Source organism: Mus caroli, unplaced genomic scaffold (genome assembly GCF_978045245.1).
Source record: "Mus caroli unplaced genomic scaffold, Mus_caroli_1 scaffold_14, whole genome shotgun sequence".
Classification (NCBI taxonomy): Eukaryota; Metazoa; Chordata; class Mammalia; order Rodentia; family Muridae; genus Mus; species Mus caroli.
This window is the reverse complement of record NW_028227269.1, coordinates 75,246,272-75,269,338: the sequence shown is the minus strand read 5'-3', so window position 1 is coordinate 75,269,338 and position 23,067 is coordinate 75,246,272. Positions and strand designations below refer to the sequence as shown.

The window sequence follows — 23,067 nt, the reverse complement described above, 5'->3', positions numbered from 1 at the left end:
GAGTTATTAAAAGGTCACAGCCTTAGGAAGGTTGAGAACCACTGTCTTAATCACTGTGGGTTTTGTTATATATATATATATGGCACCAAATGCTCTAATTTCTGCCTCATTGTGTCATTTACTTTTGCAAGGAGTCCTGACAGGAAACCAAGATCTGAGTGTAGAAGTGCTTTGGTTTTAGTTATATTCCAGTCAGATAAGCACTAGAAAAGACATCTCACTCTAGCTGTGCTAATGTGTACAGGGACTTTATCAGAGCAGCTCAACTCCAGGAAACAACAGTACCCCAAATTACTCTTTCATCCAAACAGGGAAGTCTAAATAGAAAAGAAAATATACAAACAACTTTCATTACTAAACAAACCATTAGGCTTGCTGTATTTTAAACCAGGCCAGCACAGTTACAGAGGAACCACAGGAGGCTCAGAACAGCAGAGTCAGTTGTCGGGGGTCATCAGGGAGAATACTGATAGTGTCTTCAGCTTTGCCGCACAACAGACACAGCATGGTATATTCCTAGAACGAGACAAAGTGCACAATTACCTCAAGACACAGAGACTAAAGATGTTCTATAAACCACTGCTCAGTAAAGCTTCCCTACAAATTGTCACTGGGAATCTTCCTGAACATTGATTAGTTTTCCAAAACCTACTAGCAATGCTTTAGGTGAATTCTGTATACTCCTGGAGCCTTTTGTTTATATAAATTCTCATCATGTATGTAAGAATAGCCTACATACTGAAGCATATGGCTATTTCTTGGTTTAAGAAAGCATACATATTTAGCTTAGTACTAACGAAGATATCTGGGCTGGGATTGCATGTGCCTCAACTGGTAAAGTACCTGCCCAGCATGCAAAAAGCCCTGATATTAATCTCCAGCGATGCACAAGCTGGACATGATGGCACACAACTGTATCCCAGCACTCAGGAGATGGGGGCAGGAGGAGCAGGCGTTCAAAGACAGCCTGGATTCCAGAAAACCTTGCTTCAAAAAAATAAAAAATAAAAATAAAAATAAAACAAAAACCACCACCACCAACAACAAACAAAACAAAACAGAACAGAACAGAACAGAACAGAACAGAACAGAACAGAACAAAGGCAGTAAAGTGGCTTAGCAAGTAAAGGGCACTTGCTGTGCCAACCTAGTAACCTGAGCTGATGCCAGGAACCTACACAGTGGGAGAATCTACTTCTGAGGGTGGTCCTCTGACCACTACACATTCCAATGCAAACATGTGCACTGTACACACACACACACACACACACAGAGAGAGAGAGAGAGAGAAAAATAATAAAGCAGATTGGATGTGTATTTTAAGGACAAATTCTTGTTCTTAGGACCGTTCCTTTCCAGGATATTTATACAACAGGATGGGAAAAAAGAGAATTCTCAAACTGAAAAGCTATCTTTATCAGCCCTAGGAAATAAAAAAATAAATAAATGTACATTAAATTCACTAGCATGCACACCTCATACTTAAAAGGTTAATTGCCTGAGACTTCATCTATTTAGGTATCTATGAAGTTTCATGGATCTGGTGTGTAACAAGTGTCTAGACTGCCGACAGAAGGGGATTTATTTTAAGCACAATTCCTTAGGGCAAAGTCCTGTTCTGACAGTTGTCATAGATGTTTTTCCTTTAAATTTCTTTATTTAAAATATTTTTATTTTGTTTACAAAAACAAGTATCTACATTGAATCTACTAGTGTCTTCACACCTGATGTTGCTACTGCTAGCTGTCTGGAAATGGATCAGTCAATTAGTTTCTTGGGTCTGGACAGTCACTAGACAAGGCTGCCGAGCTCAACAGAGACGAGGGCACAAAGACTCTAAAGAAGACAAGTTCCTTTCTATTTCAACTGGCAAGTCCAGACAGGCAGCAGACAGTAGACAGCCTGCTTCTTAAAGACTGTTCTTGAGGGCTGGTGAGATGGCTCAGTGGGTAAGAGCACCCGACTGCTCCTCCAAAGGTCCAGAGTTCAAATCCCAGCAACCACATGGTGGCTCACAACCATCCGCAATGAGACCTGGTGCCCTCTTCTGGAGTGTCTGAAGACAGCTACAGTGTACTTACATATAATAAATAAATCTTTAAAAAAAAAAAAAAAAGACAAAGATCTGAGGATCAGTTATTTCTGGGGTGAAGAGGAATCCCTTTAAAAAAAAAAAAAAAAAAAAAAAAAAAAAAAAAAAAAAAAAAAAAAAAAAAAAAAAAAAAAAAGACTGTTCTTGAATTAATCAATCGGCCAGCTGATTGATTTCCAATACTGGAGGTTAAATCCTGAACCTTGTGCACACTGAGCAGGCAGTCTTCTTAGTGAAGACTGAGCTGCCTCCCTGCACTCGTGATTTAAAGTCTCCTCTACGCCCAGGAGAAACACATACAGGCTAAAGCCCGGAGGAGAGATACCAGGCATGATACAACATACAACAGTAACCTACCTCTACAAGGCGTTTACTGTTGTCAACTGGACATCACCATTGGGGATGCAATCTCTTACAGAAACCAAGACGGACTAACAGAGTGTGATGGCGAACATCTCCAATCACCCACTAGGCTGAGACAGGAGAATCCTAAGGCTGACGCAGGGAGGGAGCCAGTGACCCTGTGAAGCTGCACACATGGCTGAGTTCTGGGTAGAATACAGCTCAGCTGGAAGTGTGCTTGCTTTGCAAGCACAAAGACTAAAGTTTAATCCTCACTATGGCTCAAACAAAACAAAATCTAAACAGCAACAAAATAAAAATGTTCGTTCAATTAAAAAAGGGGAGGGAACTGAATCTTCAATTAAGCTAAGCTCTGTCAAGTGTCTAGTCAGTGCTTCTGAGCTTTGCTATATATGCACAGTGGCCAGCCATCAACCAAGGAAAGAATGCACCATGACCTTTACCAAACTAACACACAGCATATGGGAAAAAACCTGATATAATGTATGATATAACCAGCCAGGATTATTAAATTCGTGAGACGGGTCATACTTGTACTCTTGGTTTATAGGCAGTCTCGAATGCAAATTCATTCCATTGTAAGTCATGATTTGGAATTCAGAAGCAGTTTCCCATGGGAGTAATGTTATATACATGGCAGTCAGATTTCCAGGAAAATGCCCAAGTCTTTTAATTTTGCACTGTACAAAGGCTGTGGACTCTAGCCACATATTCTGGTGTTTCTGTGGGAAAGTATGGCTAGATTCTAAGCTGAGATGCCAGGGCCACCGTCCCTGTGCTGCCAGGGCTGTGGTGAGATCAGGACCTTTTACCAAGCTGTCCAAGTGGGGAGACTCACGGTCCCCAGGCATTCATAGGAGACTCAAAGCGCTAAGGGCCAGAGGTCTGGAGGAAGGGTGGGCTGGGCAGAATCTGCCCACTGTGCGGCCAGATCTTCTGCTCACTCAGAGGCCTTGCTCTTTCCCCGACTTCTTCCCACCCTGTCCTCTTTCCTGGCCTACTGAGGAACAGAAGAATATTATCTCCTGTCCCCAACATCCCGGGGCAACACACCATGCATTGAAAGGCTGTTCTCAGAAGGGTTCAAAGATTACTATCATGTGGGATATATTTTGCTGCTTTCTGTGAGTCACTCTCCATTGTGCCCCTTGTGGCCTTGTCATCAAAACACAGAAAAGAGAATGAGGGGGAAAAACAGTTAGAAATTATTTTTTTAAAAAGGGGGAAAATAAGTCAAGCAGTATGGACTTCAAGAGTAGAAATGCTTTAAAAGATGCTGGTTAAACCTAGGTCTGGGAAAGACACTGAGCGAGTTAGAACGGGCAAGAGTACAGGATTTGGACAGGCCACAGAAAGCCTATGGGAGGGCAGATTTAGTCAAATGCAAATGAAGGCATTTTACAGGGAGTTCAGAGAAATGGGAAAATCAGAAGAGCCAGCTAAGGAAATATTCAAAACCAAGCCATGTGGTGCAGGCTCGCTTTCAGTGCTTGGGGATAAGGCCGGAGGGTTCCCGGTGCTGCACAAAACAGAACTATTCAGGTGAAAAAGCAAGAAGAAGTAAAAGGTTGCTTCCAGAGTTGGTCACGGAAGTGGCTAAGTGAAACAAGTTTAAATTATTTTTAACAAAATAAGAACTAAGTATGCTTAATATAATTTTAAAATAAAAAAAAATGTGTATTTGTGTGTGTGCTATAGATGGAAATATATAAAGGCAGTGCTTACAGAGGCCAAAAGAGGGCACTGGATAATATAAAATACAAATATAAATTTAACACTTTCAATCTAGAAAGATGCTGGAGACAGTACCATGTGATCGTCCAGGAAATGAGGCAGAGCAGCTTTCAAGAAGAGGAAGTATAATCCTCCTGCAGTGGGCAGAAGGGAGCAGAGGCTGCTGCTGAAACACTACTTCCTATGGGGTCTCCCTGGGAGAGCTGGGGAAGGGAGAGAAGCTGGGCAGCCCAGCCGTGGGATAAGGATCACTGTGCTGTAGCAAGGATGACACAAAAGGCCAACGAGGATGCATAAAAGAACATTCTTTAGACCATCTACCAGCGGAGAACAGGATGTGGGTTGGTAAAATAAGACTGCAGGCAGAGCGCAGCCTAAGAGCTCTGTTTTCAGGAGGCGTGGTAATTGCCTAGACACTATGACTACAGCCATTTTCCTTTTTCCTTTTCTTATGTCTACCCAGAGTAATCTGGGGGGCTGTTGGAAGGTGGCTGCACTCAGTCAGGGAAAATGACTGGACTTTGGTCTCACGGAAGTGCTTTACAACAGCTGTCTCGGGACGTAGACAGGCAATCTCAATATCCACTCAGGGTTCTAAAGACCTCCTGTGCTCTCAGGAAGAGAGCTGCGTGTGCTCATTTCCTCACTAAAACAGAGCTGGGATCTTTAAGCCATGAAATGGTCACTTTCTTTGGCCACTACCTGAGCCATGTTTTTGCTCTAAGGTACACATATTATATAAATATTTTAAGGCATAAAATTTGGACATTAAATAGTTATGGTCAAGATGTTTAGGTTGACCAAAACATTTGAGATCACACCCTGATACATGTGACTATGTTCCTTTTTTTCCACTTAAACTCTGAGTGAGAGATGGCTCAGCAGTTAAGGGCACTTGCTGTCCCTACTGCTCTTTGTGGGAGACCTAGGTTTGGTATCCAGCACCCACATATTAGCCAGCTCATGCCATGTGTAGCTCCAGATCCCCTATGGATCCAGGGATCTAGTGCCCTATTCTGGCCTTCATGGGCACCAGGCACAAATGTGGTAGACAATATACTGCAGGCAAAATAATCATATACAGAATAAAATAAGAAAACTTAGGGGCTGGAAAGATAGCTCAGTGATTAAGAGCACTGGCTGCTCTTCCAGAGGACCTGGGTCCAATTCCTAGCAGCCATTGGCAGCTTTCAACTGTAACTCCCTGACACCTTCTTAGGGCCTCTGTGTGGCACTGCATGTACATGGTACAAAAACATACATGCAGGCAAAACACCCACACACATGAAAGTAAAAATCAAATAAAATCTCAAAAAAAAAATTAAAAATAAATAAAAACTTTAAAATACCACCGGGGAAGTAGTATCATGCTATTTTATGGTTCCACTGCAGCTGATTAACTCTTATCTTCCTAAGTAAATACCACCCAAATTCAATGACCTGATAAACTTTCCCGTAACTGTTAAAAGTTCTAAGCTGATATTCTTATCTTTCAGATAAACAGGAAGTTCACACAAAGTCAGTCTGAAAGCTTGAAGACAAGCGCTGTGAGAGAGAGCCCTGGGTCCCAGTGTCAGAGCCAGGCCCACCGCTGTCCAGTGTTTCTTCCTGACTGTCAGACCTGAGAATGTTCAGCAACCGTGGACCTACGCCAGAGACCAGAGTTCTTCACATGCTCTCCTGACTGTAAGAAAATATAACAAACCCCTTTTCTCTGGAGGTTCTGTTTTTATCCTCCAACCTTGACATAGTCATCTTGATGTTTAGCTTAACAAATTAGAAAACAACTTACTATACTTGAAACCAAAGAGTTGCTCAAATCCATACACTAACAAGAGCAAACAGAGACAGCCTCCTTGTCAGACTCATACCCACCAAGAGGGTTGGACAACATATGGAATTCACTATGGGCCTGCCTCTGGCTACCCAGTGCTGGGATTAAAGATGTGTGCTGCTACTGCTGGCACTCCCCAGTAGCCAATACTTGAAGTAAGCCAACTGTGTGATTCCCACAGCACTTAGAGAAAAGGCACCACAGTAGTAACCTCATAAAAACCTGCAATGGCAGGCTAGAGAGACGGCTCACACTTGCTGCTGCAATGGCAGGCTAGAGAGACGGCTCACACTTGCTGCTGCAATGGCAGGCTAGAGAGACGGCTCACACTTGCTGCTGCAATGGCAGGCTAGAGAGATGGCTCACACTTGCTGCTGTAATGGCAGGCTAGAGAGATGGCTCACACTTGCTGCTGCAATGGCAGGCTAGAGAGATGGCTCACACTTGCTGCTGCAATGGCAGGCTAGAGAGATGGCTCACACTTGCTGCTGCAATGGCAGGCTAGAGAGATGGCTCACACTTGCTGCTGCAATGGCAGGCTAGAGAGACGGCTCACACTTGCTGCTGCAATGGCAGGCTAGAGAGATGGCTCACACTTGCTGCTGTAATGGCAGGCTAGAGAGACGACTCACATTTGCTGCTGTAATGGCAGGCTAGAGAGATGGCTCACACTTGCTGCTGTAATGGCAGGCTAGAGAGATGGCTCACACTTGCTGCTGTAATGGCAGGCTAGAGAGACTGCGAAGAACATTTGCTGCTTTTGCGAAGACCCAGGTTCAGTTCCTACCACCCACAAGGTGGCTCACAACCATCTGTTACTCTACTTCTAGGGAATCTAGGGCCTTCTTCTGTTCTATGGGGGCAGTTCAGGTGGTACACACACACACACACACACACACACACGGGCACACACACGGGCACACACAGAGGCAAACACACACACACAAAACAAATCTGTTAAATCTTTTTTTGAGAACCCATAATGGGTTAATTAAATAAGATGACAGGACTGGAATGTCACTGTAAAGCACACATTTTTGATTTGTGATTCAGGTGAAGATGCACAGATCCACCCACCTTTAAATTTTCCCAGCATGCACAGGTAAAGACAGGAGTGGACAGCAGTAATAACTGCTAGCACTTCACTACAAAACTTATGTATAGATGCTCAAGAGTACTTTAGAGTCTGTGTCCCTCCTCAACAATACCCTCATATACATTACCTGAAATTCATCCATGATGCTGAATGTATACTCGTGTCTGGCTACTACATGATGACAATTCTTACACAGATCTGCCAAAACAAAGACACTAGGGTTGAGGATAAAAGCAAGAGAAGGACGCAAGAGATGGACAGTGGGACAGGAGGCCAGAGCAAAGCAGGAAATACCAAAGCATGCCAGTGTCATTCAGTACCAGGGAAAATGGTGCTATACTGTGACACTCTCCCCCTCTCTTTCCCCCCTCCCCTACTCTTCAGCCCTGCTTGCCTTTGGCCCTCTGATCCCCCTTCCACCACCTGAGTGCTGGGTCAGCAGGGGTGACCACCACACCAGGCTGGTCCTGGCCTTTATGCCTACTAGAGAACCCCATTCCACTAAATTTAAACCCATGAATCCAAGGTTTAAAAAAAATACCTGGCTAGGAGTAGTGGCTCATGCCTTTAATTCTAGCACTTGGGTAGCTGAGGCAGGACAGCCATGAGTTCCAGGAAGCTTGGGCTATAGAATGAGTTCTGGACTAGCCTGAGCTACAAAATGAGATCTTACCTCAAAAAAAAAAGAAAAAAAAAAAAACAAACATACAAACAACAACCAAGAAGTCATCTCATTTGAGGTGATATAAAGTCGTTTTTTTTTTAAAGATTTATTTATTATATGTAAGTACACTGTAGCTGTCTTCAGACACTCCAGAAGAGGGCGCCAGATCTCGTTACGGATGGTTGTGAGCCACCATGTGGTTGCTGGGATTTGAACTCCGGACCTTTGGAAGAGCAGTCGGGTGCTCTTACCCACTGAGCCATCTCACCAGCCCTATAAAGTCTTTACAACTGGCTGGGCATGGTGTGGCACACATCTATAATCTCAGTGCTGAAGAGGCAGAAGCAGGAAGATCACACTTAGACCGCCATGTTATGCTATTCACAGTGTGGAGATGCTGGGTAAAGGAGTCCTAACTGTATTTTCCTCTCAGTAACATAGCAGTAACCAGGCACTGTAACACAGCACTAAACGTGCCCTCAGAGCACCCATACAACACACCAACTTCGGAAAGCTGATTCCTGCTAACAGATCTGCATTTCAAAACAAACTCTACTTACGGTCATAGGTAACTATTTCTTCTCCATCTTCCTCTTTCAGGGATCTGTTTGTGATCAGCATAAAGTCCCGCTTACTGCACACTGCGCAGCCTGCGAAGTTCAGTAAGAACGATCCATTCTCCAGACAGGTGGTGCCCTACAGTATGAGAGCAGGAACTCTCTTACAGTTTGAAAGCTTTGGTGAAACTGACTAAATGACTCAAAGTCTCTACAGGCCAAAGACACAGCCAGAACACATCTGCTCAAGGTGCTTTTTAAAGTAACTAGCCTTCCTACAGAATGACTACTTATAAGGACACTCGATGCACATGTGAAGTCCATGACCTTCTAAGGACTACAAGTATGTTTGCCAGAGAGGCATAGGGCTGGGGATGTGGCTCAGTGGTAGAGCATTTGCCCAGCATCTGTGAAGCCTCAGCTGCAATCCCTGTATCACAGAGCAAACAAATGTAAGAGAACTAAGTCCAAATACTTACAATAGCAGGGGAAAACAATATTCCATACAAAAAGTAAATCAGAGAGTTTTAGAAGTATTTTTAAATGATCGGCCAAAAAACTAGGATTAAGTCAATCAAAATACAAACAAGTCACTACTAAAGGAAAGCGTATACACTGTTGAAAGGCTTCTTCTCGCGCCTTTGCTAATACCACAAAACAAACCAGCGAATCCGCCTACAGCCGTTAGCCTTTGTGTGTGTGACTGCAGCAGAGAAGGGTAAAGGCTTCAACGGATCAGACTCACACAGCAGTGCCCAGGGAACGGAGGCTTCTGCTTTGGCATGGAGAAACTAAACATTGCTGGCTTAAAGAGAAATCTCTGCTAAAGACTCTATTAATGTGAAAACTATTTTACAGATTATCCAATCCAATTGCAAGCAACACTGAATATTTTTATTTGTAAAAATATGTATTTTATTATGGGGGTGGGGCAGTGTGCATGTGGAGTCCTCCCACCTTTATGTTAGTTCTGAGGATTGAACTCAGGTCGTTAGGCTTGAACAGCAAGCTCTTTTATCCACTGAGCCATCTCTCCTGCCCAATTGAGTGATTTTATTTTATTTTATTTTATTTTAAGATTTATTTATTGATTATATGTAAGTACACTGTAGCTGTCTTCAGACACACCAGAAGAGAGAATCAGATCTTGTTACGGATGGTTGTGAGCCACCATGTGGTTGCTGGGATTTGAACTCCGGACCTTCGGAAGAGCAGTCGGGTGCTCTTACCCACTGAGCCATCTCACCAGCCCCCAATTGAGTGATTTTAATAGTTAAAGTGATATAAAAATCATTTCTCCAAAGCACCTGTGTACCTGATGCCATACTACAGCGATGGTGAGCCAAATATGGTTTTATACACATAGTTCAGGAAGAGCCACCTTAAATACCATAGCAAAGTTCTCCTGGTTCCTGTACCACAATTAATCTCTCCCTTCTGAGGGTGTCTTACCTCTATGTGTTAAGGAAGAGCGTAGTTCTAGAGCAAGAACAAAGACATGACCATATAGTTTGGAGAGGTGATGTCATAAACACCTTGACTAATATTTTGAAGGAAAAAAAAACCAAACCTTGGATTTGTAAACTTTGAGCTACTAGGAACTAATGATACACTTTTTAATTTTTTTAAAAGAAAACATTACTGAGAATAGTTTACAAAGAGTAATTGTAAAGGTAAATGTGATGGTTTGTTTTTGTCAACTTGATACAAATAGATCAGGAAAGAGAAAAATCTCACTTGAGGACCTGTGTCCAATAGATTGGCCTGTGGACATGTGTGGGGACATTTTCTTTTCTTTTCTTTTTAAAGATTTACTTATTTATTATATGTAAGTACACTGTAGCTGTCTTCAGACACTCCAGAAGAGGGCATCAGATCTCATTACAGATGGTTGTGAGCCACCATGTGGTTGCTGGGATTTGAACATTTCTTGAACATTTTCTTGATTAGTGACTGCAGGTGGTAGGTTCTAGGTTGTATAAGAAGGCAAGCTGATCAAGCCATAGGAGAAAACCCAGTAAACTTGGCTCTTGCCTGACTTCCCCCAAACACAGACTCTGAGGCAATGTAAACCAAATAAACCCTTTCCTCCCCAAGTTGTTTTTGTTCAAGGTGTTTTATCACAGCAACAGAAAGCACACCAGGACAGAGAATGATGTATATATCAAGTGAGTACCACCCTTATTATGATATTGCCTATTTCTATTTCCCCAGAAGTTCTCCACTCTTCGTAGTCTAACACCATCAGCATCTCAGCCCCAGAGATGGTGTTCTCTTTCCAATCTTTCATGCTCCAGAATTATGCAAATGGATTAGAATATTCTTTTGTTTCTGACTCCTTGTTCTCAGCATAACATCTCTGCTTATTATTGCTTTTTCTTGCTAAGTAGTGTTCTATAGTTAGCTGTTGGTGAGCATCTGAGTTGATTTCAGTTTGGGACTATAATGAATAAAGCAATTATAAAGATTCATGTACAAGTCTTGTGTAGACACACGTCTTCTCTTCTCTTGGGTAAATACCTACAAATTCCATTTCTGGGTCACATTGGTTAGTTTTAAGTGGTATGCTGAACTTCGTAAGACGATATCAGATGCTTCTCCCAAGTTCTCCTTTTCTTTAAAAAAAATGTGAAGAATGTGTGTGGTCTGTGTGTGGGTTTGTACAGGTGGATGGCGGTGCCCATGGAGGCCAGAGATCTTGGCTACCCCTGGAGCTAGACTACAGGCAGTTATGAACTGCCTGACATACGGCTGCTGGGAATTAAATTAATAGAGCAATAAATGCTCTTTTCCACAGAGCCGCCCCTCTCCCTCACACAAGGGGTTCTCCATTTCACACTTCTGTCAGCAATGTGTTGTTCCCAGTCACTGCACATTTTTCCAACCCTAGCTATTGAACACATTGTTTTTCTTTTCTAATGACATAAGTAGAAATCTTAGCACAGTTTTAATTTGCCTTCTTCCAGTGATTACTAATCTTCCTGGAGTCTATTCATATGTTCATGAGGTGTCCAATCAAGTCTATTGGCTCCACTCTTTGTTTTACACAGGGTCTCACTGTATAGCCCAGGCTGGCCTGGGCTGTTAAGGACACTTAGAAAATGTGATTTACATAAAACTCTGCTAAAGACTTGTAAAGGTATATAAACAAAAAGAAATGGCTAAAAACTAGGAAAATTAGACAGCAAAGATTATTAGTTTGATAATATAAAATCTTACAAATTTGAGGGCCAGGCATGGTGGTGCGTGCCTTTAATCTCAGCACTTGGAAGGCAGAGAGGCAGATCTCTGAGTCTAGTCTGATCTACAGAGTGAGTTACAGCACAGAAAAATTCTGCCTTCAAAAACCAAAACTAATCAGCCAAACAAAAACTTACAAGTCTGAAAAAACCTGGAACAGGGGCAGGAGAAAACAAAAACAAAAACAAACTGAAACTGCAAGGACTACAACCTAAGACATTATTATTATTATTTCAGATTATACATGTCAATGTAGCTATAAGGTTTATGTATGCTACTATGTATGTTCTGTCAGGGAAGGTTTACAATTAAAAACCGAGGGCTGATGAGGCCAGTGGTTTAGCTTGACTCGGGGAGCACTTCCATGAAGCCCTAGGTTCAATAGCCAGTACCACATAAATGGGGTGTGATGGTCTGTGCTGTAATTCCAGCACTCAGCATCAGGAGCAGTCATTCTTGACTACACAGTGAGTTCTAGGCCGGCCTGAGAGACATGAGACCCTATCTATGACAGGGGCAGGAAGTGGAGGGAGACATGGAAGGCTGGGAGAAGCTCAGAGGAGGAGAGAGCTCTCTATGGCTTTTCTTTTTTTTTTTTTTTTTTTTTTTTTTTGGTTTTTACGAGACAGGGTTTCTCTGTATAGCCCTGGCTGTCCTGGAGCTCACTTTGTAGACCAGGCTGGCCTCGAACTCAGAAATCCGCCTGCCTCTGCCTCCCGAGTGCTGGGATTAAAGGCGTGCGCCACCACGCCCGGCTCTATGACTTTTCTATTCCCTATTTCATTCATCTCTACTCCATCCTCCCTCCATCCCTCCCTTTCCTCCTTCCCTCTCCTGGCTTGCAGGATAGTGTGCTCTGGTTTTCCACTGGAATGTTAGCCTACAGGTTCCAGATTGTTCTTTTTTTAATATAGGTATTTACAACCATAAATCTATAAACTGCAGAGTCCTTTAAGAAGCCCTACACATACACAACTGTTTCAGTGACTACATATCCAACCCAGAAAGTATTGAAATTCCATGTAATTCTATTAAGATACTTTTGAGTACACAAACTTGGAAAGTTAAGGTTTAAATGAAGTATATAAAATGTAATTTTTATTTGTACATCACTAATTCACAGATTTTGTCTCTGATTCAATTAGCGGCTCATTTTTTTTGTGGTAACATTGTGTTATTACAGAGTCTAAAACTGAAGAGATATATATGCAGCTCAAGTTTCATTCACACTGGGTTGAAAATATTTTGTTATAATCTTAGAAAATATAATATAGTTTTAGGTACAATTGGTTTGCAAAATGCTTTTCTGGAAAAAAAATGCTTCACAACTGAGTTTTTAAAAAGTTGGCTGTGGAATAGGGAAATGTTCATTAGGTAAAAGTGGCGGCAGTCCAAGCCTGACAACTTGAATTCTATCCCTATCAAGAATTCTTGAATTCTATTCTACCAAGCTGGAAGGTGAGGGGCTCCTGAGAACTGCCCTCTGACTCCCATCACAGCAAATGCACACCCTCGCCCACACACAAAGGAACAATAATTTTTAAAAATTGGGTTCAGAAAATTGGTGGTCTATTTTCAAGTAAACTCATGCATAATTTTAAATTCTTAGTACAGCATTACGGGCCAGGAGGCTAGAACCCAGCCCTTGTTTATCTATTTTAGGTTGCACACTTATACTACATGTAGAGGCTAGAACGGACCTTAGTTCTGTGCATTCTAGTCTGTGAGAAACATCTACCCAAAGATAAATAACTAAATATCACTTATTGCTTACAGAAGAGCTTCCTAATAAAACCAGGCTGGTTTATACAGACTGAGGTCCAAGTCAGCCAAGGCTATGTAGAGAAACCTGTCTTTTTGTTGTTTGGGCTTTTTCTTCTTCAAGACAGGGTTTCTCTGTGTAGTCCTGGCTGTCCTGGAACACACTCTGTAGATCAAGCTGGCCTTGAACTCAGTAATCCACCTCTGCCTTGACTACTGGGATAAAAGGCCTGTGCCATCACCCACCAGGTTTCTGTTTCTTTTTCTTTTTTTTAATTAGTGGATGGTGGCTTATATTCTTTAAAATATGCCATCGTGTATACCACATATACTTTTAATTAAGAATAACAAAATAAATCTTTAAAAATATATGCCATAGCCTTAATGAGTCCCAGTTAATTGAAAGAAGAATCCCTGGCTCTGGAAAAAGAATTCTGAATTTAATTAACCTTGGGATTAAATGGCCACTTCGCTTCTAGTAAACAAGACTGCACTGAATTCCTTTAGAGTTCTCCATCCCAGGTCTCAAGTCGCATTGGGAACTTTCTTAATATCGACCCACTAATTAGTTCTAAATCCGTCTTCTCCAACTCCAAAGAAGCACTTAACTCTCTCTCAGGGCAGCACTTTGATTATTTAACAGAAGGACAGCTTCAGAATGGCACATCCAGCCAGGCATGGTGGCGCACACCTTTAATCCCAGTACTTGGGAGGCAGAGGCAGGCGGATTTCTGAGTTCCAGGACTGTCTTGTCTACAGGGTGAGTTCCAGGACAGCCAGAGCTACACAGAGAAACCCTGTCTCGGAAAAAACAAAAACAAAAAAAGACCAGAATGGCATGTTCTAGGCTCTCCACTCACTTCTCTGTCCTTTCTCTTCAACGCCAATGACAGTCTATCTCTCTGCTTGTTCCATCTCTTCCTTTTGCAGGTGCACACTTACTCTACATGTGGAGGTCAGGGGACACTTTGCAGCACTTGGTCTTTCCCTGTGTGAGTCCTAGAGATGGAACCAGATTGCTGGGCTTGGTGGGCAAGTGCCAGCCCAGTGCATCTCCCTTTAATTTGTACTAGCATTTTACCTGGAATAAAGTTATCTTGCTACTTCTGGGGGCAGGGGAAGAAAGGAATGAACCGACTGTCTTTTTTAAAGATAAAAAACTGTGTAGATGTCTTTGTCTGTGTCTAAGTAATGAGTGCAGTGCCTGTGGAGGCCAGAGGAGAGCACTGGATCTCCTCAGCCAGAGCTAAAGGCTGCTGTGAGCCGCCTGAGTGGTGGGAACGAATTTGGAGTCTCTGCTGCAGTATTAAATGCTCTTGACTTCTAAGCTCTCTCTCTAGCCCCTAACAACTCTGTTAATAACCTCCACAGGAAACTTTCCCTCGTGGTGCCCAGTGTGCAATGGCCATCATTAAGACTCATTAAAAACCCCTTGCTAGATTAAAAAAAAGGGGGGTGGGTATGGGGGACTTTTGGGATTTGGGATAGCATTTGAAATGTAAATGAAGAAAATACCTAGTTAAAAAAAAAGAGTATGAACTAAAACACAGTATAGAAAAATAATAAAAGCAGAAACATAATAATTATAAGCAAACAGCAGAACCACCAGTTACGTAAAAAAACCCAAACACTCCTTATATTCCCGAAGCCTCCCCTTACCCCCCGACTTTTTGTTGTTGAGAGATTTACAGTTATTTCATGTCTATCAGTGCCTGCCTGGTACTCACGGAGACCAGAGAGTTGGAGCCCCAGAACTGGAGTTATAGACAGTTGCTAGCTGCCATGCCAGGAACTGAATCCAGGTCCTTTGCAAAAGCACCAATCACCGAGCAATGTCTCTGGCCCCTCATATAACCACTCTCGATCAGACTCTGTCTAGCAGCCATCAACACAATGTCTTTAGAGTAACTTCTTGTTTTACCAACCAGGAAAGTCTTACTGTAGTTTAGCTTGCTTCATTTAAAGCTGCACTACATGTGTTCTTTCGCCAATGCTGTCAGACTAAAGTCAGGCTGCTGTGTCTGATTCCAGTGCTCCCATTGCTGTAATTCTGAGTTCTTTAACCTCTGCACTACTGACACTGGGGCATACAGACCTTCGGTTCCATGGCTGTCCTGTGCACTGCATTATAATACTCGTCTCTACCCATTCGATGTCAAGGAGCACCTTCACTGTGACAATCAAGTGTCCCTGGATACTGCCAAGCCGCTTCCACTGGAGAGCTGATGCTCTATGCTAATTCACACTCACAACCCTACTCTTTTTTTTTTTTTTTTAATATTTATTTACTTTATTTATATGAGTACACTATAGCTGTCTTCAGACACACCAGAAGAGGGCATCAGATCCCATGACAGATGGTTGTGAGCCACCATGTGGTTGCTGAGGATTGAACTCAGGACTTTCAGAAGAGTAGTCAGCGTTCTTAACCGCTGAACCATCTCTCCAGCCCACAACCCTACTCTTAAGACATTTCCTTTTACGAACACGAGTTTTGCTCTGGCCTACGACGAATAATAATGATCTTACAAGCATTCTTATACACATTGCCAGGAGATGAGAGCACGTGCATTTTTCCAGGATAAGCACTCCTGTATCATTCCAGGGGACATTTAAATTTGATAATGAATGGTAATTACTTTATAAACCAAAGTGGTTGTACCATAATGAAAATTCCTCTAACATAACAATCTCAAAAGACTTACATATCACTCAAAAAGTTTTTTTTTTTGTGGGGTTTTTGTTGTTTTTCAAGACAGGGTTTCTCAGTGTAGCTCTGGCTGTCCTCGAACTAGCTCTATAGATCAGGCTGGCCTTGAACTTGGAGATCTGCTGGCCTCTGTCTCCCCAGTGCTGGGATTAGAGGTGTGTGGCCACCACTCACAAACTATTAAGAGAAAGAACTATGAAGATGTTTTCCCTCCCAGACAATTCAAGGGTCCTTCATCTTGCTATTTTCCTGCAGATTCTTCCTCCTCTAAATCATTGTCCAAACCCACCTTATGTGGATGGATAACACCGCAGCCCCATTCCTGCTCAACCTTCCTTTTCACTACGTTTAAACAGCAGCCTGTCAATCCTACGCCCCCAAACTGCAAGCCCAGAAGCAGCCCCAGAGCCTTGGTAGTCACTCCTTCACAGAGCAGCCAAGCACTCGCTACACACATCAATGTGCAGTAGCGATTCCCTGAAAGAACAGTAAGAGCCAAGCCTCAAAACCTCCTAAGCCCGAGAGGCGCAAAGGCTTAAAAGAAGAGCTGAGGGTATAGTTCTGTTGGCAGAGTGCTTGCCTGGTAGGGACACATCCTGGGGTCAGGCCTCAGTGCCAAGAAGGGAAGGGGAAAGGGAAGGCGCAAGGAAAAGAGAACGGGACGAGGCGGAGAGGGAGATCACAATCTAGTCTCGGCTCTCATACTTGGGCAGGTGATAGGTCCTCTCTGGGGATCAGTTCTACCATCTTCAAACGTGGGTTCAAACAAGAGGCTGGAGTGTAGCTCAGTCGGTGGAAAGCTTGCCTCCGCACCAAGCTCTCATTTCTATCCCTAACATTTTCTAAATGGAGCCCAGTGGCGCGCGCTTGTAATGCCAGCGTTCAAGAGGTATGTGGAAGGAGGATCAAAGTCAAACAAAATCCTCCTCGGGCACATAGAGAGTTCGAAACCAGCCTGGGCTACACAAAACCTGTCTCAAAAAAGTGGATTTTAAAATGACCTCAGACGTTCATTCAGCGACAGAATGAGGTAAAAAGAATTCCATCAAATCGAGCTGGAGGATGAAGCCGGGATCGCGGCAGGGCCTCAGGGGCTGTCAATTTGGGTGGGTAGGTAATCTTGAGGGTTCCCCGTTGTCCCCAGCAACAGAACCGGAAGGACCGCTGACGTCAGCCACCAGGGAGGGGACCTGCGGCCCGTACGTAGGGTCACTGGGGTGACAGACCTGCAGAGTGGGCCCCTGGCCTGTCTAGGAATATCGGTCGAACACCGAGCCTGCGGGAGGCTCTTCGCGCCCACTTGCTCACCCGATTGGGGTACTCCTTCTCCACACAGTCCCCACACATCGTCACGCAGTTTTCGGAGAACGTCCCCAGCGACACCCGGAAAACGAAACCTCGCGAGAGTTGAGATTTCGATTTTGCTGCACGCGGTCTAGGGACTCCACAGCTGGCTAGAAGTCTCCGCCCATAGCAACGGTTGTTAGGCGGGACGCACCGGTAAGGAGGGTGCGCCGAGTACTGGACTTAAAAATCTTCAGGTATTGAAAAGATCTGAGGACTCAAAGAAGTGTCGAAAAGAGGAAGAGGCTTTGAGCCTGAAAGAACTTCTAATAGGCGCCTTCTTGAATTCTGATTAAAAAAGGAGAATTACAGAAGTACAGCAAAAAAGGGAATTGTTTCTTCTTGCCTCCATTTCCACCGGACTCAAAAAACCTGAAATGACAGTTTAAATACCATTTTGTGCTATAATAACAGATAAGAGATCAGACTTCAAAGAAGGAGTAAGCTGGTGTTTGGGAAGAGAAGCTTAGAGCGCTGTCGAGAACCTACTAAATTATTTAAATTAGATTCTTATCTTTCGCCTTGTACAAAAATCAATTCAAAAATGGATCAAAACCCATTATCTAAAACAGGAAACACTGAAACTTCCAGAAGAAAACATAGGGGATAGTTGTCAAGATATTGGGTTGGAGGAGCTGGAGAGATGTCTCAGCTGTTAGGAGCACTGACTGCTCTTCCAGAGGACCCGACTTCACTTCCCAGAACTCACATGGCAGCTCACAACAGTCTGTAACTCCAAGATCTGACACCCTCACACACACACACATGCAGGCAATGTACATAAAATAAAAGTAAAATTTTTTAAAAAGACTCTGCTTTGGACAAGAACTTTTTAAATAGCACATGAACACTAACACTAACAGAAACTAAATATCAACAGACTACATTTCATGAAAAGTTTCTATTCAGCAAAGGACACAATTAGCGGGGCGGGGGGGGGGGGCGGGGGGGGTGACAGTCCTCAGCATGGGAAACATCTTTACCAGCCATATTTCAGACAAGAGGGAAATATCCAGAATTTATAAGAATTGCAGAAACTAAATACCAAGGAAACAAAACTGCCTGTCAATAAATGGGCAAATGAATTGAATAGACACTTTTCAAAATAAAAAAACCAAACATGGCCAATAAGTGTTCAGTGTCCTTAATCATCAGGGAAGTGCACATTAAAATTATTTTTGAGATACCATCTCACCCCTGTCGGAATGGCTCTCGTCAATAAATCTGATGACAAATGCTGGGAAGGATGTGGAGAGAAAGGAACTGTTTGTTAGTCACTGTTGGTGGGAGTGCAAATTAACACAGCCATTGTAGAAATCAGTTTGGTGACTTCTCAAAAAATTAAACTAGAATTACCATATGAACCTGTTATTCCATTCCTGGGCATTTACCCAGAACACATAGGAATATTTACACCGGTGTTTATTCCCAATTTATTTACTCTACCAAGAATTAAGATCAAAGCCCGGCGTGGTGACTCACGCCTTTAATCCCAGCACTCGGGAGGCAGAGGCAGGCGGATTTCTGAGTTCGAGGCCAGCCTGGTCTACAGAGTGAGTTCCAGGAGAGCCAGGGCTACACAGAGAAACCCTGTCTCGAAAAACCAAAAAAAAAAAAAAAAAAAAAATAAGAATTAAGATCAACCTAGTTGTCCATCAACAGATGAAAGTAAAATGAAAAATCTATATATATAAAAAATTGGGGCTGGGCAGTGGTGCACATGACGTTAGTCCCAACACTCAGGAGGCAGAGGCTGGCCGAACTCTGTGCAGTTTAGGCCAGCCTGGTCTATAGAGAGAGTTCCAGGACAACCAGGGCTACACAGGAAAAAAAAAAAAAAAAAAAGACAAACGAAAAGAAAAGAAAAGGAATACTATTCAGTTCTAAAGAAAAAAATGAAATCACAAAATGTGTAGGAAAATGAGTGGACTTATAATATTAAGTAAGGGAATACAACCTCGGAAAGGAAAAACAGCTGTTCTCCATGATACCCAGAATGTAGTTGTTAGCATTCTAAGCTACACCCCACAGTTACCTGGCAGCAGCCAGGTATGCCTGACTCACTATAAAAGGGGCTGCTTGCCCCCCTCCTCTCTCTCTTGCTCCTGTCTTCCTGCCCCTGCTCTGTCCTCTCGACCATTCTTCCCCTCTCTCTCCAAATGCTCATGGCTGGCCTCCACCCCTCTACTTCTCTACTCTTTCTCTCTCTGCCTTTCTCTGCCTCTTCTACCCTCTTGACTCCCCTCCCCATGCCCTGAATAAACTCTATTCTATACTATATGGTCCTGTGGCTGGTCCCTCAGGGAAAGGGATGCCTCAGCATGGGTCCACAGAGACACCCTTTTCTATGCCTCCATAGAACATATCTCCCCTCTCTTTATCATTTTATAAACACATCAGTAGTCAATAGTATATGTGTGTAGAAATAAATGTGTATGTGGGAATAGTATCATATATAGAAAAGAGAAGAAGAAAGGGTAGCAGTTAATTAAGCCACTTTGCCTCTGATAGGTCTCTCGCTGCACCTGCCCAAGAGCTCTGGATTAGCCAATGAAAGACACACACACACACACACACACATACACACACGTCAGCTAATTTTGATATGCTTTGACTAGCTCAGTGCCTGAGCACTTCTAAACCTCCCTGTGGCTAGCACACACTGCCCTCCAGTATTCCTGGCTTAGCACACAAATGTAAAGTGCAAACTTCTGGGCACCTCCTCCACCCCCACAGGGCTGCTTTCCCTTTCCCCCTGTACAGCTGGATGACTTATCTCCTGCAGCTCTTTACTCTGATCCCTCTCTTCCCCCTTTCTCCCCTGGTCCCTTGCCCAAGTAATCTAAAAGTTCCGCCCCGTCTCCCTTCCCAGACATTGGCTGTACAGCAAATCTTTATTCCCAATCGAAGCCAGCTAGGAGCAGAGACCCTCAGGTCTGGAAGAATGCATTAGAACCAATTCCCAACATCTCACTCTTTCTGTCCAAATTTTTTTTAAAGATTTATTTATTTATTATATGTAAGTACACTGTAGCTGTCTTCAGACACACCAGAAAAGGGCACCAGATCTCATTACAGATGATTGTGAGCCACCATGTGGTTGTTGGGATTTGAACTCAGGACCTGAGTTTACTCAGGTTTGTTTACTTTGACCTGGCAGAGCTAAACTGTCGCCTATGCTGCACTGTGTGCCCTTTCCTTTCTTGGGCTTTTTTTTTTTTTTTTTTTTTTGTCTATCGATGAATAGGGTAATTTTTGTCTAGTGGCTATTTTGCGATAATTGAAGCAACTCCACATGGAGGTTTTGATGCTCAATTTCTTCTTTGAACCAAGAAGGGAATACTGTTGGGAGCAGACATGTCTCTAGTCAAGTGATCTTTAATAATGAATTAATATTAAATGTCATATTCTCTGATTTCTGATGTCTTTGAAGATTATCTATATAAAGCATATCTGAGTTGTTAAACCTTGATAGCTATTTCTATTTGAATATTATAGAAAGCACCTTAATATAGTTAGATCAGAATCTAATATAACCATGAGTTTATTATCTGCCCCTTAACCTGTTTTACTTAATCATCATAAACAGTTTGTAATAGCAGTTATTAGGACTGGGTCTAAGTCTTGTATTCTTAAATGAGTTGCATAGGCACAATGCCTATCTAAGAGTAACAATATTAATTTCAGATTTTGTATCAATAAAAGAAATTCATACCAATGAAAACTTTAAATTTGCATCAATCTATAAATTCTGTACCAATGAAAAATTATAACTTCAATTTGTATCAATTATAAAGATTTCTACCAATAGAAGATTGTGGCTATATAATGCTTTGCTTAAGAATAAATTTAGGGGGCTGGTGAGATGGCTCAGTGGGTAAGAGCACCCAACTGCTCTTCCAAAGGTCCAGAATTCAAATCCCAGCAACCACATGGTGGCTCACAACCATCCGAAATGAGATATGGCGCCCTCTTCTGGAGTGTCTGAAGACAGCTACAGTGTACTTACATATAATAAATTTAAAAAAAAAAAAAAAAGAATAAATTTAGTAGCCAGGCAGTAATCCCAGTGAGTTCCAGGACAGCCAGGACTACACAGAGAAACCCTGTCTCAAAAAAACAAAACAAAACAAAAGAATAAATTTAGGAATGTATCCCATCTACTTCCTTCCTGTTCAAAATTATGATCATTTTCAAGTTACCCCTTAAAATGACAACCTATCTATAATTTATAAAATAACCATAACCAGACACCCAAACCCAAGGAATAGGGATGACGACTCCCCTCAACTTCAGCTGCTGAATAGGGATGACAAAGATTCTTTAAAGGGGTAGGGATGGGTAGGAAAGTTAGAAAACTTGGTTGGACTTAGGAAAGCTAGCTTTAGCATTTGTTATCCAGTCTCTGTATGCTTAGAAGGCTCAGGGCTTGACGGAAGTTTTGATTGGATCTGTTTGAAAGGTTAGATGAAGCGAGATCGTCTGGAATCATCAGCTATTCCTGGAGCTGTTTTGGAAGCAAGTCTCCGGAAACAGCTTCAAGAGGCAGAGGGCTGGAACATTAGGTCACTTCAGCCCCGAAGGATGAATCTCGCCAGAGCTGCACATTCTGCATCATCTGAATCTCACAACTAAAATCTTAGTACCATTAAGGTATTTGTAGGGATTGTGCATGGTGCACAGGTCAGTTAAGGATGAATTTTGTTCCTTCCTTGAGCAGGTGAAAGACAACAATCCTTTTATTAAAGTTCATTTCATCTTTTAAAATGTAACTAGTAGAAAAATGTAAAATAAGCCGGACGTGGTGGCACACACCTTTAATCCCAGCACTTGGGAGGCAGAGGCAGGCGAATTTCTGAGTTCGAGGCCAGCCTGGTCTACAGAGTGAGTTCCAGGACAGCCAGTGCTACACAGAGAAACCTTGTCTCGAAAAACAAAAAACAAAAAAACAAAAACAAAAAACAAAAAAAAGAAAAAAAGAAAAATGTAAAATAACACAAGCAAAGCCGGACACCTCTGATCCCAGTGCTTGAGAGGCAAAGGCAGGTAGATCTCTAAGTTCAAGGCCAGTCTGCTTTACAGAGTAATTTCTAGGAAATTCATGGCTACACAAAGAAACATTGTCTCAGAAAACATAATAATAATATAATAAATACATGCAGCTCTTATTCTGTTCTTATTGAGCTAAGCTTATCAATCCAATTCTCTGACTCCACCTTTAATGTTTGTTTTCAAAGTCCAATGGCAGCTTTTAAATTGTATTCGTCATTATATCTATCTTATTCAATTCTATAGATAGTTATTGAATGTGTTTGATGTGTGTGAGGAACTGCATGGTTCAGAACATGAAAAAGACACTGCTTTCCTGCTCGCCAGACCCTCACAAAACGGTCAGAAATAAAATGAGTCCAAATATGCATAGCGAAGTCCTGGCAGGCTGCAATGTGGGGTACAAATGGAGAGGCCATTCTGAGGCAGGGGATCAGGGTCTAATTTGTACCTGTGCTGGAGAGCTGGCTCAGAGGTTCAAGAGCACCTGCTGCCCTTGCAAAGGACCTGGGTTCAGTTCCCACATGGTGGTTCACAAGTTCCACGAGGTGCTCCCTGTTCTGACCTCTTCAGGCACCACACACACACACACACACACACACACACACACACACACACACACA

General features: G+C 42.7%; 1 protein-coding gene across 1 annotated transcript; it reads right to left on the bottom strand.

The window, feature by feature from the left end:
- Positions 1–346: 346 nt before the first annotated feature.
- Churc1 (churchill domain containing 1) lies at positions 347–17,413 on the bottom strand. Its single transcript, XM_021178674.3, has 4 exons — positions 17,360–17,413; positions 8,344–8,479; positions 7,247–7,317; positions 347–516 (listed from the first exon to the last, which is right to left on the bottom strand). Exons 1-4 carry the CDS (start codon positions 17,396–17,398, stop codon positions 424–426), a joined length of 339 nt encoding a protein of 112 aa, XP_021034333.1. The 5' UTR covers positions 17,399–17,413; the 3' UTR covers positions 347–423.
- Between the last annotated feature and the right edge of the window lie 5,654 nt (positions 17,414–23,067).